This window comes from Bos taurus, chromosome 12 (assembly GCF_002263795.3).
Source record: "Bos taurus isolate L1 Dominette 01449 registration number 42190680 breed Hereford chromosome 12, ARS-UCD2.0, whole genome shotgun sequence".
Taxonomy (NCBI): Eukaryota; Metazoa; Chordata; class Mammalia; order Artiodactyla; family Bovidae; genus Bos; species Bos taurus.
Genome location: NC_037339.1, coordinates 73,130,169 through 73,148,405, shown reverse-complemented (window position 1 = coordinate 73,148,405; position 18,237 = coordinate 73,130,169). Strand labels below are relative to the sequence as shown.

General features: G+C 39.4%; 1 protein-coding gene across 1 annotated transcript in view; it reads right to left on the bottom strand.

The window, feature by feature from the left end:
* The window catches only part of DNAJC3 (DnaJ heat shock protein family (Hsp40) member C3), a 65,136-nt gene that overhangs the window by 12,129 nt on the left and 34,770 nt on the right, over positions 1 to 18,237 (bottom strand). The window contains 4 exon segments of the mRNA NM_174756.3: positions 3,848 to 3,967; positions 4,407 to 4,588; positions 6,504 to 6,656; positions 17,384 to 17,458. Of these exon segments, the coding sequence (NP_777181.1) occupies positions 3,848 to 3,967; positions 4,407 to 4,588; positions 6,504 to 6,656; positions 17,384 to 17,458 (530 nt within the window).

Below are 18,237 nucleotides of genomic sequence, written 5' to 3'. Positions count from 1 at the left end.
TATACTGTTTTAGTAGGAGAAGACTCAGGTAAGAAAATTATGGTCCCAACCCCCACCAACATCAGCAGGTCAACTGGAGAGCGAAGACTTCCGGGAGCCTCTAATGAGGTGTGTCCACATCCCAACCAAGGTGGTGTTGGAGAACATCAAGTTGGGAGCCAGAACTTTTACGCCTGATCAGAACTGAGTCCCCCAAACTCTCACCTACACCAAGCAACAGGAGGAGAATCCCACAGCTCGAGCAGCAACAAAGGCCGAGTGCGAAACGTCTACCTTCATCTTCCAGTTAACGAGGTGGTGGCCACCCTCCAGCCCGATGCTCACATTGCAGAGACAATGTCAGAAAAAGCCACCCAAAACAGAAGAATCAAAAACCAGACTCTTATAAATGAAAATATCCAGATTTCAACTGAAAACTAATCATCATACCAAGAAACAGGATCTCCAAACAACACCGAGAGGTCAGAGATGTTAGAATTATGACAAAGATTTTAAAGTAGCCACACACAAAAAAAAGCAGCAATTAACAAGCAGGCTTAAAGCAAATGGAAAAATATAATGCCTCAGGCAAAGAAATGGAAAGTCTCAGCAAAGAAATAGAAGATATAAAAATTCCAGATAGAATTTTTAGAACTGAAAAGTATAAAAACCGAAATAAAGAGCTCACTGCATGTGCTTAACAGCAGAATGCAGAGGACTGAGAAAGGGTCAGTGAATTCAAACAACAGAAATAACTAAATCTGAACAACAGAGAAAATGGAAAAGAAAAATGAATAGAGCCGCAGGGACTGTGGGGCTAAAACTAAAAAAAAAATCTAATATTTATGGAAGTGAGAAATAGATTTAAGGGACTGGATCTGATAGAGAATGCCTGATGAACTATGGACAGAGGTTCGTGACATTGTACACGCAACAGGAATCAAGACCATCCCCAAGAAAAAGAAATGCAAAAAGGCAAAATGGTTGTCTGAGGAGGCCTTACAAATAGCTGTGAAAAGAAGGGAAGTGAAAGGCAAAGGAGAAAAGGAAAGATATACTCATTTGAATGCAGAGTTCCAAAGAATAGCAAGAAGCCATAAGAAAGCCTTCCTCAGCGATCAATGCAAAGAAATGGAGGAAAACAATAGAATAGGAAAGACTAGAGATCACTTCAAGAAAACTAGAGATACCAAGGGAACATTTCATGCAAAGATGGGCTCAATAAAGGACAGAAATGGTAGGGACCTAACAGAAGCAGAAGATATTAAGAAGCAGTGGCAAGAATACACAGAAGACTGTACAAAAAAGATCTTCACAACCCAGATAATAACGATGGTGTGATCACTGACCTAGAGCCAGACATCCTAGAATGTGAAGTCAAGTGGGCCTTAGGAAGCATCACTATGAACAAAGCTAGTGGAAGTGATGGAATTCCAGTTGAGCTATTTCAAATCCTCAAAGATGATGCTGTGAAAGTGTTGCATTCAATATGCCAGCAAATTTGGGAAATTCAGCAGTGGCCACAGGACTGGAAAAAGTGACTTTTCATTCCAATCCCAAAGAAAGGCAATGCCAAAGACTGCTCAAACTACCGCACACTCGCACTCATCTCACATGCTACTAAAGTGATGCTTAAAGTCTCCAAGCCAGGCTTCAGCAATACGTGAACCATGAACTTCCAGAAGTTCAAGCGGGTTTAGAAAAGGAAAAGAAACCAGAGATGAAATTGCCAACATTCGCTGCTGCTGCTGCTGCTGAATCACCTCAGTCATGTCCGACCCCCTGCGACCCCATAGACGGCAGCCCACCAGGCTCCCCCATCCCTGGGATTCTCCAGGCAAGAAAACTGGAGTGGGTTGCCATTTCCTTCTCCAATGCATGAAAGTGAAAAGGAAGTTGCTCAGTCGTGTCCAACTCTTCATTGGATCATTGAAAAAGCAAGAGAGTTCCAGAAAAACATCTACTTCTGCTTTATTGACTATGCCAAAGCCTTTGACTGTGTGGATCACAATAAACTGTGGAAAATTCTTCAAGAGATGGGAATACCAGACCACTTGACCTGCCTCTTGAGAAACCTGTATGTAGGTCAGAAACAACAGTTAGAACTGGACATGGAACAGACTGGTTCCAAATAGGAAAAGGAGTACATCAAGGCTGTATATTGTCACCCTGCTTATTTAACTTATATGCAGAGTACATCATGAGAAATGCTGGGCTGGAGGAAGCACAAGCTGGAATCAAGATTGCTGGGAGAAATATCAATAACCTCAGATATGCAGATGACACTACCCTTATGGCAGAAAGTGAAGAAGAACTAAAAAGCCTCTTGATGAAAGTGAAAGAGGAGAGTGAAAAAGTTGGCTTAAAGCTCAACACTCAGAAAACGAAGATCAGGGCATCTGGTCCCATCACTTCATGGCAGATAGATGGAGAAACAATGGAAACAGTGGCTGACTTTATTTTTCTGGGCTCCAAAATCACTGCACATGGTGACTGCAGCCATGAAATTAAAAGACGCTTACTCCTTGGAAGGAAAGTTCTGACCAACCTAGATAGCATATTCAAAAGCAGAGACATTACTTTGTCAACAAAGATCCATCTAGTCAAGGCTATGGTTTTTCCTATGGTCATGTATGAACATGAGAGTTGGACTGTGAAGAAAGGTGAGTGCCATCAATTCAAAAGAATTGATGCTTTTGAACTGTGGTGTTGGAGAAGACTCTTGAGAGTCCCCTGGACTGCAAAGAGATCCAACCAGTCCATCCTAAGGGAGATCAGTCCTGTGTGTTCATTGATAGGACTGATGTTGAAGCTGAAACGCCAATACTTTAGCCACCTGATGCAAAGAGCTGACTCATTTGAAAAGACCCTGATGCTGGGAAAGATTGAGGGCAGGAGGAGAAGGGGACAACAGAGGATGAGATGGTTGGATGGCATCCCCGACTCAATGGACATGGGTTTGAGTGAACTCTGGGAGTTGGTGATGGACAGGGAGGCCTGGCGTGCTGCGGTTCATGGGGTCGCAAAGTGTCGGACACGACTGAGCGACGGAACTGAACTGAACTAAATATTTACGTCAGTCAGAGTCCTAGACGGAAAACAGAGAGAGGGCTGGGCTGAAAAGGGATTCCCAGAAATAATGGCTGGAAACTTGCCAAGTTTGACAAGAGACATAAACATACATATCCAAGAAGCTAAGGATACTCCAAACAGTATAAACATAAAGAAATCCATGCTGAGATATATCATAATTAAACTTCTGAAAACTAAAGATAAGGAAATAATCTTAACACCAGTCCAAGGAAAATGACCCCTTATCTTTAGGAGGAAAAAACACAATTAGAAGGACAATGGATTTCTCATCAGGACCCACGGAAGCCAGAAAGAAATTATACAATATTTTTCAGATGTTGTAAGAAAAGAACTATTAACCCTGAATCCTATACTGAGAGAAAATGTCCGCATACTCTGTATACATCGCCATCACTCTAGATATGTTAATATAGTACCTTTTAACACTCGGTTTATATGCCTGTCTCCCACACTAAACTATAAGCTTAGACCAAAAACTATAGTCATGTTCATTTCTAACCTTCCTCCCTGTCCGGTATGTGGTCAGTACCTGACAAAGGAGAAATTCAATAAATAGTTGGCAAAATATAATAAATCTGCTGAAAAGAATACTATGCAGTTACCAGCATCTGTATTCTGCCCTGTTCAAAAAGTGTAAGAGTGTGATAGTTTTGTTAAGCCCCAATGCCATCTAAGATCCTCCACCCTCCAGGAGTGAAAAAGTAAGTTCAGTTCTTCTGTGCCCATGACCAGACATCAGAGGGAAGGTGGAGGCGTCCACACAGCGCAGCCTTACCTGCCTTCTTTGATGAGCTCTTCAGCTGACTCAATCAGCTTATTCAGTTTCTTTACTTGTTTATAGTGTGCAAAACACCTTTTATGATCCTGGTCAAGTTTAAGACATTCACGAACTTCACTGTTTACATATTTAAAGAAGGAAAATACTCCATGTCAAAATAATTAATAAACGGTTTTCCATACTAAATACAGAAATTACAACAAAAGGTATTTTTTTATCTGTTAACACTGACTTAATTTATCATACACTTTTACATATGGCATTGTATTAGGCACACACATAAATTAATTCAAGTTCAAAATGACTCAAGTAGAGATAATATATTAAACACTCTATTTTGCTTCTGCAAAGTAATAGCCCTCCTATTTACCTTACAGAGTATACTTCATGAAAATGACTATGTAAAAGCAAAATAACTTAGAAATAACACAAAATTATAGATAGGAAAAAAGCCCAACCCTAATTTTATTAAAGTTAAAATTAAAAAGAAAATGGGAGTATTCCGTTACTGCAAACACTAAAAAGACATTGAGATGTGCATGTTACTAGAACTAACCTGAGAGACAGTTCATGGTCTCCTAGTTCATAGTAGAGTGTGCTGATTTTATAAAATGCCTCAGTATTATCGTTTTTCAATTTTGATGAAGCTTTTAAGTCACTTATCGCTTTCCTAGGTTCCCCTTCTTTTATAAAACATTCAGCTCGAAGTTCTCGAAGTTCTGCATCCCAAACACAAACCTTGAGAAACAAAAGAACTAGACTTAAAGAGACAGTAAATTACGTACATTCATCCCTGCCCCGCGCATATCTTATCAACAAAGAACATCCTCAATTACTGTGATGACTTCTATATTGTAAGAAATGTTAAAAATTCTGATACAATTTAAATGTGACAAAAATAATGAGATGTGATAAAGTAATCTCTCCAAAGACTTTTTTTTGTTGGGGAGGGGGGGTGTCTGCACTGGTCTTTGTTGCTGCACGCAGGCTTTCTCTAGCTGCGGCGAGCAGAGGCTCCTCTCTAGCTGTGGTGAGGGGGCTCCTCTCTAGCTGTGGTGAGGGGGCTCCTCCGTGCAGTGGCTTCTCTTGCCATGGAGCACAGGCTTTAGGGTGCGCAGGCTCCAGCAGCTGCAGCTCATGGACTCCAGAGCTCAGACTCAGTGTTTGTGGCACAACTGCTTAGTTGCCCCAGGGCGTGTGGAATCTTCCCAGTCCAGGGATTGAACCCATGTCCCCTGCACTGGCAAGTGGATTCTTAGCCACTGGACCACACGGGAAGTCCCGAAACATGTCTTAAATATATTCCAGTGGGGTAAGGAGTGTGCATGTGTATATATATACACACACTAACAAGGCCCTTTTTGCAAACCCCTTTCAATTATATAATTCTAAAACACTGACAATAAGAAAACAGGGCATTTATTATTAGAAAGTGGTTTCCAGTGAAGCATTTTTTATTTTGAAGAGAATATTATCTAATTGGATTTTTATACTTAATCAACAATTCTAATTTCTAGTCTCAAAAAAATATAATCTAGGTTCTAAGTTCACAATTTTTATTCTACTAGTAACTAAATTAAATGAACTCTTATAAAATGTTACCTCCTTGAAATTAAATCCTCATATCACAAAAATAGAAAAAAATGTGAGAAGGCTGAAGTATCTCAATTTCCATTTTATCAGAAAGTTGACAATGTTTAGTTAACCACCATTATTCTTCCAAATACACATCCAAAAGCTCACCACCAATAAGACCCGTGTAAGTGTCTTTACATATTTCGTAGAGCTGTTTTAAAGTCACGTCAACTTTTCACGTGAAGATATCAAAATCGACATTGTACATAAATTAAACACCATGGACAATGAGCCAGATCAAGACGGATAATTACTAGAAGGTAAAAATCATAACTTTATGTTTTCTTAATAAAGCATTAACAAAATAATCTAGTAAACTGTGAATTTCACTGGAATTTCCACTGGAAATTGCACTTCACATGATTTCCTCTATAAAACTATCAGAAAGTGGCCATTCTACACACATAACGAGTTTATCACCAAGATAAAATGAGACTGTACAAAGCATTGTGAAAATGATAAATATGAGTTATGATTGCTTCCATTTGAATATGTTATTAGACTTCCTTCTGATACCCTCACACCCTCCTCTGTCATTAAGTCCTTGCTGAGGCAGATGTAGATTTCTGTATCTAGAACCCTCTGAATCCTATCAACTCTTCAACTGCCTTCTTCCCTAAAAACTTCTTACTCTAAACATTCATCTTTCCTCCCAAACATCATTTCTCCTTTTTCTGCAACCAACTTTTATCTTTTATCCCATTATCTAACCTCTAGAGTTTTCTTGCCCCACCCCACAAAAAATGCAATAGCAAACAAACACAGCAAAGCAAGCGATGTATAAAAATACCAAGTCCCACTCCATCACACCTTCAGTATTTTCACTGAAAATTTCAGGCCCAACTTCTGTTCTGTATAAACGTCATCTTTCAATTAAGAGTGGAAAACCCCAGAGTTGATCTGATTTTATGCTACCTAGGATTTTTGTGGTATATAACATGTCAAAGCATATAAACATACCTCACAGGAAAATGCAGTAACTGTCAGGCTTGTCGGCTGCAAGAGCAAAACAACTTACCTCTAAAATCTTATCAAGGAAGGTTATAGCAGCAGTAAAATCTGAGCTCTCAAAGGCATCCAGTGCTTGTGAGCGCAGACGCTGCATTTCATCAGATTTGACAAGCTGGGACTGGGCCTCCTTCTCTTCATTTTCACTTGGATTTGACTTGAGCTGTAACAATAAGAAGAAGTTAAACTAAACAGGGCTTTTTTTTTTTGAGACTAACAATCATACACAATTATCTGAACTTTCCGAACATTCGAGTTTATTGGGGGATCAGTAGGGAAACACAGGCACAGCCAGCTTCCCCCACGACTAGCCCCGGGTGCTGATCACCGTGGGAGGCAGCAGCCAAGGCATCTTTATTCCCACCCACGTGATGACGAGAGCAGGCAGTGGAACCGGAGTCAGAAGACTGGGGCACCAAACTTTCCAGGAAGCACATGGATTTAGGACTGTGAAAAGGGAGAGACGAGGGGACGCACCGCGCTCACGCTCTGACGTACGGCTCTGCAGAAACACTCAAGCTCCATGTGTTTTGCTTTCTAGTTACGTTTCTTAAGGATTTATTTTTTAAGTATAAAATAACTGTACCACAATACTGAAAGGCAGAGGGAAACTGAAGGGAAGGGCAGTGTTTTAGAGGTATAAGAAAAAATCTGATGCCAGAGGGGTTGAGGCACAATAAGAAAGACTTTACAGAGAAAAATAAGAGAGTAACAGCTTATTAAAAGGCCTATGAAGTGGTTTTAGGAGGTTTGTATCTCTTTTTTTTAAGACAACTTCACCAAGGTATAGTTTATTTGCCATAAAGTTCACTCATTTTGAATGTGCAATTTTATGATTTTTAACAAACTTATGAAGCATGCAACCATTGCCACAGTTTTAGACCGTTTCTGCCACCTCAGTAAGATCCCTGTGTCTGCTTACAGCTCATTCCCGCCCCCAGCCGGGCCTCTAGCAGTCACTCTTAACAGTTTCTTCCTCCAGATGGAAAAATCTTAAGCCTAATGGCTCAGGAAAAAAAAGTGCCTACATTAAGAAACTACTCATTTTTTATAAAATTTTTTGAGATTACAGTTATATTTAACTCCTGAAATCTAGTGTTTCTACTAAGATGGAAATTGTAGTTAATGGGCTCTCTCCCATTTTGGGTGAGGTGCAAATGCCAGTAGGTTATTTCTAGAAATGTCTCTCCTTCAATTCTCCAATCACACCATTTCCCCTTTTAGTGGACTCATGTTTAAAAAACACCTCCACAAGCTAACTGGTAGGAGAGAATACTGCAGATTAGAAACCTTAAGAACATTAATTCTTGGTAAAGGGTCTGCATTTCTCCATTTTGTTTCTTAGAGGATACTTCAGATATTTTTTCTGTTGTTTTAATCTTTGGTTTTTGAAGGAATGGCTAGGACTCCAAATATTCATAGCTAACTACAAACTGGTAACCTCAGCTCACTCTGGGGTGGGTTTTCCCTGTGTGACTAAACTGTCCAAGTTGAAGGAAGCTGCTCTGCTCTGGGCCATGGCATGCTTGTCTTTGTTTTACCATCCTCGGGGTAGCCGAATCCTTCCGATGAACCACGCTGGAGCGGGTATTAAACGTGTGTGTACCGTCACTTTACTCTGGGTAAAGGTAGATGCTTATTGGTAACTGCCGCTTCTGGATGGGATTTGCATCTCTTCTCTCCCAAAGGGTAGAGTCTGTCCTCCTCCACACAATCCTCCATGGAGGCAGGTGAGGGAGGGGCAGGGGGAGGGTGGAGGACTTGGCCTCACTCCATGGTCAGACAGTGGGGACGGGAGAAGAGGAGGGCTCAGGGCATCGGGGCCTCATCAGGGCCAGGGGCCGGGGATGAGAGAGACAGGATTCCTCCAAAGAGGTTTAAGAAAGAAGTTTGAGGAACAAACTAAAGATTGAAACTTATAACTCGGGAGAGTTTCAACTCTTTTCCCAAGGGTGCTGACTCTTCTCAACTACCCTCTCATGTTAACCCTGCTGGCATTTCCCTCCCTCCTTTTGTCATGTCTCTTGATATCCCTTCTCTTCTTTGGTGTTTTACATTTCAGGCAAACCTTTACCTATTTTACAATACTTTATTTCTTATTTACCATGGTCACTATCTTACAGAGAAAAAAATAATAATGAACACATGCAAAAATCCTCAACAAAATACTAGCAGACTGTCTCCAACAACACATTAAAAGGATCATACACCATGATTAAGTGGGATTTATTCAAGGAATACAAGGGCTTTTCAACATCTGCAAATCAATGTGATATACCACACTGACAAAGAATAAAAGCCATATGATCATCTCAATAGATGCAAAAAAAGGCTTTTGCTAAAACTCAACATTTATTAATAATTACCAAAAAAAACTCTTCATAAAGTAGGCTGCCAGGAGCCAGCGAGAGAGAGGCACTCCACTCATGGCAAAGGTCATGAGGAAGGAGGCTCGGCATACGCAAAGGCGGGATCGAGCCTCAGGAGTCCCCCCTGGATATTCTCAAGCATCTACCCCACAAAAACCAGAGTCTGCCTACTTTATTGCTTTGTGCTCTCACCTCTGACTTTACTGGGGGCTGTCCCCCACCACCATCTCGCTGTCTCTGACAAACAGTTAACTTACAGCTCCAATTAATAAAGTTCCTGGACATTAGGAGTGTTTAAATCCAAACCCCTCAGATAGCTCTCTAACTCGCCTGACAAGTTTACCCGGACTCCTACAGCTATGCATACAGTCTCCCAGCCTCGAGAGGCACGGGAAGCTTAAGATATTCAAATAGCTTAGAGCCTCTCAGAGAGTTAGAAACTGTCAGAATAAAACTACTAAAAGATTTCATTGATGAGCCAATGCTTGCTGCCAAGTTTCCACATCCCCTGTATTGTATCCTTGAATGTGTATTAGTTAATATAGTTGGTATGAAGAAAAAATAAGTAGTGGCCTTGGTGTTAGCAACTTTAGACCCTTAAGGTAATAAATTTTTTCCTTTGTTGTAAACCCACTGCACCTCTGCCCTATAGGAATGCAACTTTATCTAACACCTTCGGAGGATGGCGCCAAACCTTAAAATAATTACTCTTAGAGAAAATAAGTCTTACGGTTGACAAATCTTTGTCAAGAGTCATAAAATGTTAATAGGCCTTCTGGCCAGAAGATGATGTAAATCACCTAAACCATTTGTATACGATAAATTTGCAGGAAAGAAACCCTGGTTTCGATAAGGATCAAAGACTGCTGACTTTGCATGATTTCACATCTCCTATTATCCTCTATGTGTAACTTCGGGTATAAAAGCCCTGGTTGAAAATAAAGCTACGGAAAGTGAAGGGCTGGAAAAAGATTTTCCATGCAAATAGGGACCAAAAGAAAGCAGGAGTAGCAATACTCATATCAGATAAAATAGACTTTAAAACAAAGGCTGTGAAAAGAGACAAAGATGGTCACTACATAATGATCAAAGGATCAATCCAAGAAGAAGATATAACAATTATAAATATATATGCACCCAACACAGGAGCACCGCAATATGTAAGACAAATGCTAACAAGTATGAAAGGAGAAATTAACAATAACACAATAATAGTGGGAGACTTTAATATCCCACTCATACCTATGGATAGATCAACTAAACAGAAAATTAACAAGGAAACACAAACTTTAAACGATACAATAGACCAGTTAGACCTAATTGATATCTATAGGATATTTCATCCCAAAACAATGAATTTCACCTTTTTCTCAGATGCACATGGAACCTTCTCCAGGATAGATCACATCCTGGGCCATAAATCTAGCCTTGGTAAATTCAAAAAAATTGAAATCATTCCAGGCATCTTTTCTGACCACAATGCAGTAAGATTAGATCTCAATTACAGGAGAAAACCTATTAAAAATTCCAACATCTGGAGGCTGAACAACACGCTGCTGAATAACCAACAAATCACAGATGAAATCAAAAAAGAAATCAAAATTTGCATAGAAACGAATGAAAATGAAAACACAACAACCCAAAACCTGTGGGACACTGTAAAAGCAGTCCTAAGGGGAAAGTTCATAGCAATACAGGCATACCTCAAGAAACAAGAAAAAAGTCAAATAAATAACCTAACCCTACACCTAAAGCAACTAGAAAAGGAAGAAATGAAGAACCCCAGGGTTAGTAAAAGGAAAGAAATCTTAAAAATTAGGGCAGAAATAAATGCAAAAGAAACAAAAGAGACCATAGCAAAAATCAACAAAGCCAAAAGCTGGTTCTTTGAAAGGATAAATAAAATTGACAAACCATTAGCCAGACTCATCAAGAAACAAAGGGAGAAAAATCAAATCAACAAAATTAAGAAATGAAACTGGAGAGATCACAACAGACAACAAAGAAATACAAAGGCTCATAAGAGACTACTATCAGCAATTATATGCCAATAAAATGGACAACGTGGAAGAAATAGACAAATTCTTAGAAAAGTACAACTTTCCAAAACTGGACCAGGAAGAAATAGAAAATCTTAACAGACCCATCACAAGCACAGAAATTGAAACTGTAATCAAAAATCTTCCAGCAAATAAAAGCCCAGGTCCAGACGGCTTCACAGCTGAATTCTACTAAAAATTTAGAGAAGAGCTAACACCTATCCTGCTCAAACTCTTCCAGAAATTTGCAGAGGAAGGTAAACTTCCAAACTCATTCTATGAGGCCACCATCACCCTAATACCAAAACCTGACAATGATCCCACAAAAAAAGAAAACTACAGGCCAATATCACTGATGAAAATAGATGCAAAAATCCTCAACAAAATTCTAGCAATCAGAATCCAACAACACATTAAAAAGATCATACACCATGACCAAGTGGGCTTTATCCCAGGGATGCAAGGATTCTTCAATATCCACAAATCAATCAATGTAATACACCACATTAACAAATTGAAAAATAAAAACCATATGATCATCTCAATAGATGCAGAGAAAGCCTTTGACAAAATTCAACATCCATTTATGATAAAAACTCTCCAGAAAGCAGGAATAGAAGAAACATACCTCAACATAATAAAAGCTATATATGACAAACCCACAGCAAACATTATCCTCAATGGTGAAAAACTGAAAGCATTTCCTCTAAAGTCAGGAACAAGACAAGGGTGCCCACTTTCACCATTACTATTCAACATAGTTTTGGAAGTTTTGGCCACAGCAATCAGAGCAGAAAAAGAAATAAAAGGAATCCAAATTGAAAAAGAAGAAGTAAAACTCTCACTATTTGCAGATGACATGATCCTCTACATAGAAAACCCTAAAGACTCCACCAGAAAATTTCTAGAATTAATCAATGACTATAGTAAAGTTGCAGGATATAAAATCAACACACAGAAATCCCTTGCATTCCTATACACTAATAATGAGAAAACAGAAAGAGAAATTAAGGAAACAATTCCATTCATCATTGCAACGGAAAGAATAAAATATATTCTTAGGAATATATGTACCTAAAGAAACTAAAGACCTATATATAGAAAACTATAAAACACTGGTGAAAGAAATCAAAGAGGACACTAATAGATGGAGAAATACACCATGTTCATGGATCGGAAGAATCAATATAGTGAAAATGAGTATACTACCCAAAGCAATTTATAGATTCAATGCAATCCCTATCCAAGCTACCAACGGTATTCTTCACAGAGCTAGAACAAATAATTTCACAATTTGTATGGAAATACAAAAAACCTCGAATAGCCAAAGCTATCTTGAGAAAGAAGAATGGAACTGGAGGAATCAACCTGCCTGACTTCAGGCTCTACTACAAAGCCACAGTTATCAAGACAGTATGGTAGTACTGGCACAAAGACAGAAATATAGATCAATGGAACAAAATAGAAAGCCCAGAGATAAATCCACATACATATGGACACCTTATCTTTGACAAAGGAGGCAAGAATATACAATGGATCAAAGACAATCTCTTTAACAAGTGGTGCTGAGAAAACCGGTCAACCACTTGTAAAAGAATGAAACTAGAACACTTTCTAACACCATACACAAAAATAAACTCAAAATGGATTAAAGATCTAAATGTAAGACCAGAAACTATAAAACTCCTAGAGGAGAACATAAGCAAAACACTCTCCGACATACATCACAGCAGGATCCTCTATGACCCACCTCCCAGAATATTGGAAATAAAAGCAAAAATAAACAAATGGGACCTAATTAAACTTAAAAGCCTCTGCACAACAAAGGAAACTATTAGCAAGGTGAAAAGGCAGCCTTCAGAATGGAAGAAAATAATAGCAAATGAAGCAACTGACAAACAACTAATCTCAAAAATATACAAGCAACTCCTGCAGCTCAACTCCAGAAAAATAAATGACCCAATCAAAAAATGGGCCAAAGAACTAAACAGACATTTCTCCAAAGAAGACATACAGATGGCTCACAAACACATGAAAAGATGCTCAACACCACTCATTATCAGAGAAATGCAAATCAAAACCACTATGAGGTACCATTTCACACCAGTCAGAATGGCCGCGATCCAAAAGTCTACAAGCAATAAATGCTGGAGAGGGTGTGGAGAAAAGGGAACCCTCTTACACTGTTGGTGGGAATGCAAACTAGTACAGCCACTATGGAGAACAGTGTGGAGATTCCTTAAAAAACTGGAAATAAAACTACCTTATGATCCAACAATCCCACTGCTGGGCATACACACTGAGGAAACCAGAAGGGAAAGAGACACGTGTACCCCAATGTTCATCGCAGCACTGTTCATAATAGCCAGGACATGGAAGCAACCTAGATGTCCATCAGCAGATGAATGGATAAGAAATATGCACAATGGAGTATTACTCAGCCATTAAAAAGAATACATTTGAATCAGTTCTAATGAGGTGGATGAAACTGCAGCCGATTATACAGAGTGAAGTAAGCCAGAAAGAAAAACACCAATACAGTATACTAACGCATATATATGGAATTTAGAAAGATGGTAACAATAAACCTGTGTACGAGACAGCAAAAGAGACACTGATGTATAGAACAGTCTTATGGATTCTGTGGGAGAGGGAGAGGGTGGGAAGATTTGGGAGAATGGCATTGAAGCATGTATAATATCATGTATGAAACGAGTCGCCAGTCCAGGTTCGATGCACGATACTGGATGCTTGGGGCTGGTGCACTGGGACGACCCAGAGGGAGGGTATGGGGATGGAGGACGGAGGAGGGTTCAGGATGGGGAACACATGTATACCTGTGGCAAATTCATTTCGATATTTGGCAAAACTAATACAATGTTGTAAAGTTTAAAAATAAAATAAAATTTTTAAAAATAAATAAATAAAAAAATAAAGCTACGGGCCTTGCTCACCAAAGCTTGGTCTCCCCATGTCATTCTTTCTTTTCACATTCCGGCTGAGTCTCCATTTGGAGCACGGAGGTCCTCTGCAACCATTTATTTGCCTGGGCTTCTAAGACCCACTCGAGAAGGTGTCTAAGGTGGGGCACCTTCCGCTATTCGAGAGGGCGTCTGCGGCCTCCATGGTCAGAGCTAATCTGGTGTCACAGGTTATATTGATTTTCCGCATAAACCAAGCTACTCAGCCTCTTTTCTTCACTGAATTTTCCTACTGAGCTATCCTCATGCTATTACTCTAATTAATATTTAAATAAATCACCGATGCCATCTCTCCTTCGAATACCCTGGATCAGCCGGGGCTAGACCCCGGCAGTAGGCATAGAGAGAATATAACTCAGCATAATAAAGGCCATATCTGACAAATCCACAGCTAACATCACACTCAACAGTGAAAAGCTGAAAGCATTTTCTGTAAGATTTGGGGCAAGACAAGGATGCCCACTCTAACCACTTTTATTCAACATAGTTTTGGAAGTCCTAGCCACAGCAATCAGAGAAGAAAAAGAAATAAAAGGAATCTAAATTGGAAAATAAGGTACTACATACAGAAAATCCTAAAGAGGCCATCAGAAGACTACTGGTGCTGATTAATGAATTTGGTAAAGTTGCAGGATACAAAATCAATGCACAAAAATCTAAGAAATGAATACTCATTTATCTCTGTGTATTTAATTCTATACACTTCCCTGTATCCATTAACACAGTCAAGATACTGGTAGACTGTGTCAACATCAATATCCTGGTTACAATATCATACAATAGTTTCCTAAGATATTAACATTGGCGAAAACTGCTTACTGAGTAAAGGGTACACAGGATCTCTCTGTACTATTGACTACAACTGCATGGGAATCTATAATTCTCTCAATAAAGATTTCAATTAAAAAGGAAAGATCATTCAATACAGGTATACATTCTCATGGAAGAACCCTGTGACAACAGCAGCAAGGGCAGTTTTAAGAACACATTAGCAGAAGTGTGACTGTCAGAGAAAAATTACAAGTGTGAAGTTTCATGAAAGTCCCCTTCTCATTCCTGAGAGGTTTTAATATTGATGACAGAAAAGACATTAACTCAAGATACATCCACATTGCTGAAAGGATACATCCAATGCCCGGTAAGGACTAATTTGTGCTAAAGCTTTATTCTAAAGTGTGTTATTTCTAAAAGGCTACTCCAGTCTTTGTAACTGGAAAAAGAACTCTAAGTTTAAGCACTTATTAAAAAGAAGGAAACTAATTATTATGTTTTATCACTCATCCATTTAACAAATCTTTACACAACACTTGCTGTGTGTCTAGAGGACTGGGCCAGGTAAAGTTTCTCCAGTACTACTGACTCCCTTTCACAGCATCATCTTTCAGACATCCGGTACATCACTTCATGGGAAATAGATGAGGAAACAGTGGAAACAGTGTCAGACTTTATGTTCTGGGGCTCCAAAATCACTGCAGATGGTGACTGCATCCATGAAATTAAAAGACGCTTACTCCTTGGAAAGAAAGTTATGTCCAACCTAGATAGCATATTCAAAAGCAGAGACATTACTTTGCCAACAAAGGTCCATCTAGAAAAACCATCAAGGCTATGGTTTTTCCTGTGGTCATGTATGGATGTGAGAGTTGGACTGTGAAGAAGGCTGAGCGCCGAAGAATTGATGCTTTTGAACTGTGGTGTTGGAGAAGACCCTTGAGAGTCCTTTGGACTGCAAGGAGATCCAACCAGTCCATTCTGAAGGAGATCAGCCCTGGGATTTCTTTGGAAAGAATGATGCTGAAGCTGAAATTCCAGTACTTTGGCCACCTCATGCGAAGAGCTGACTCATTGAAAAAGACTCTGATGCTGGGAGGGATTGGGGGCAGGAGGAGAAGGGAACGACAGAGGATGAGATGGCTGGATGGCATCGCTGACTCGATGGATGTGAGTCTGGGTGAACTCTGGGAGTTGGTGATGGACAGGGAGGCCTGGTGTGCTGTGATTCATGGGGTCGCAAAGAGTTGGACACGACTGAGCGACTGAAGTGAACTGAACTGACTCCCTGCCACCTGTCCTTCAAGCTCCTCTCTAACAAGTTCCCAAGCAGCAGGGAATATTAGATAAACATAAAATGACACTGAATTTTTTTGTTTGTCTATTTTAAGCAGAAGAGCATACAAACATGGCTTAAGTGCAGGCCTCGAGGATCAAGTGTCCAGCCAGCAGTGGGCAGTGCGGAGCCTCTGTGTTTTGGTCCAGGTTCCTCAGAAGACTGGACACACCGTCTCCTGCCCCAGTGCCCACTGAGGCCTGGGCACTTGCTTCCTCCCTCCCTGTCACATCTCTCTCTTCAGGTCAGGAGATGCCTTCTTTTATGGCACCTGATCTATGAAGCTCACAGTCTGAGAAACCTCCCGTTTGCTAAAGACTGTCTGACCCGGAGCATCTGTCCCACGGGCATGCTGACTACCTTGCAGGCCTGGAGCCTCCTCTGAAGGCACAGGGCCTTCTGGACAGAGCTGCCGATCAGCTAACGTGTTTCAGTGAAAGACGGGGGCAAAATGGCAATGTGTCAGGTGCCCTCCAGGCAGACCTCATCGGTGTGCGATGCTGAACAGTGTACCACAGGGTTTTGGATTGAGGAGTCAATACAGCACAAAAGATAAATGATGGCAAAATGCTGAAAACGACATTGAATTTTATTAAGACCAAGAGTGTCAGCTTCTGATTCAATACAATTAATATCTAATGTGTTCTGGATTTGTCTGCATGTGACTGAGTATTGTGACAAAGGTTAGGCAAACGGAAGTTTTACTTTTATTTTCATAGTGGTTATCATCATAGTAATTAAGCATTTGGATAAACTATAAAAATGCAAATAATGAACAATGAAAGACATACACACACACACACATATGTGTATATATGAACACTCCAGAATCAAATCCATGTGGAACAAAACAAGTGGGTCTTAAAACAAGCCCCCTGAAGGTATAAAGACACCAGCTAGCTGTGTCTCTTCAAATCCTTTTTCAGGGTATAATCCCTTCAATTCCATGTAACCTGTAACATCTCCTCAACAAATCCAAAATGATTTACATTTTGTAAAGTAGCTAAGTGGCTGGTTACAAAATTTCCTGTTGCAAATCTGTTTCACTATCCCTTTCAAATCAGATAAAGGGTTTCCTGGGTCACTCAGGCAACTTTCAGAATAGCTCAGCTGACATCTCTAGATCTCATGGAGGACAAAGCAGAACATGAGCTGTATAAACTGAGTGAGGATTATTTATCTGTTCCATACACTTTACCTTCCATCTGTTAAAGTGATTCTTTGATGTCAGCCACTAAATATTAATTTAGGAACTATGATTCTTACATAAACAAACCAAACAATTTTCCCTCTCAGGTATAAAACTATTAAAATGTCTTAATATATAAAAAAAATAAGTTCAGTATGTTCACTCAAAATAAATCTTAGCAAAGCCACATAAAAACTGAACTTACCACTTTTTTAAAATCATCTTCTGCTTCATCAAGTTTTCCTTGTTTGAGTAATAAGTGACCTCTCTGTAATCTTGCCTAAAAAAGAAAAAAAAAATATACTGAGTATACTAAATTTTCTTCAAACCCAAAGAATAAAACTAAATAGGCTAATGAAATACTAATTTTTCTTATACCCACATCACTTGGCCCTCTGAGAATAATTCCTAGAACCAATGACTATTTATAAATTTTGTTAGAGTCTGCTTCCTTAAAAATATTTTTTATTATATCAAATAAATAGAATCTTGGACATGAATGCTCAAAGCAACAGCCAGAAAGTAGAACAAGCCAAATTCCCATCAACTAATTAAGAAGCAAATATGATATGTCCATACAATAGAATATTATTCAGGCATAAAAAGATATGAAGTACTGACAGATGCTACAATGTTGATGAACCTTGAAAACATTACACTAAGTGAAAGAAGTCAGACACAAAAGGCGGTGCATTGTATGATTCTGTTCATATGAAATATCCAAGACAGACAAATCCATAGAGACAGAGAGAAGTGGTTGCCAAGGGCTAGGACAGAAGTGGGAGGTGACAGCTAATGGGAATAGGGCTTCCTTGGGGCTAATAAAAATGTTCTGGAGCTAGATAACAGTGATGTTTGCAGAACCTTGTGAATATACTACAATAAAAGCTGCCAAATTACACACTTTAAAAAAGGGTAAATTTGATGATATGTGAGTTATATCTCACTTTAAAAGTACTTTAAGCCATCATAATAACTTTTTGCAATTCTAATAAAACTTGTTTAACTTGGGACTTTACCAATCAAAGCTCTGGACATAGTTTTTGTTTTTTTATTAAC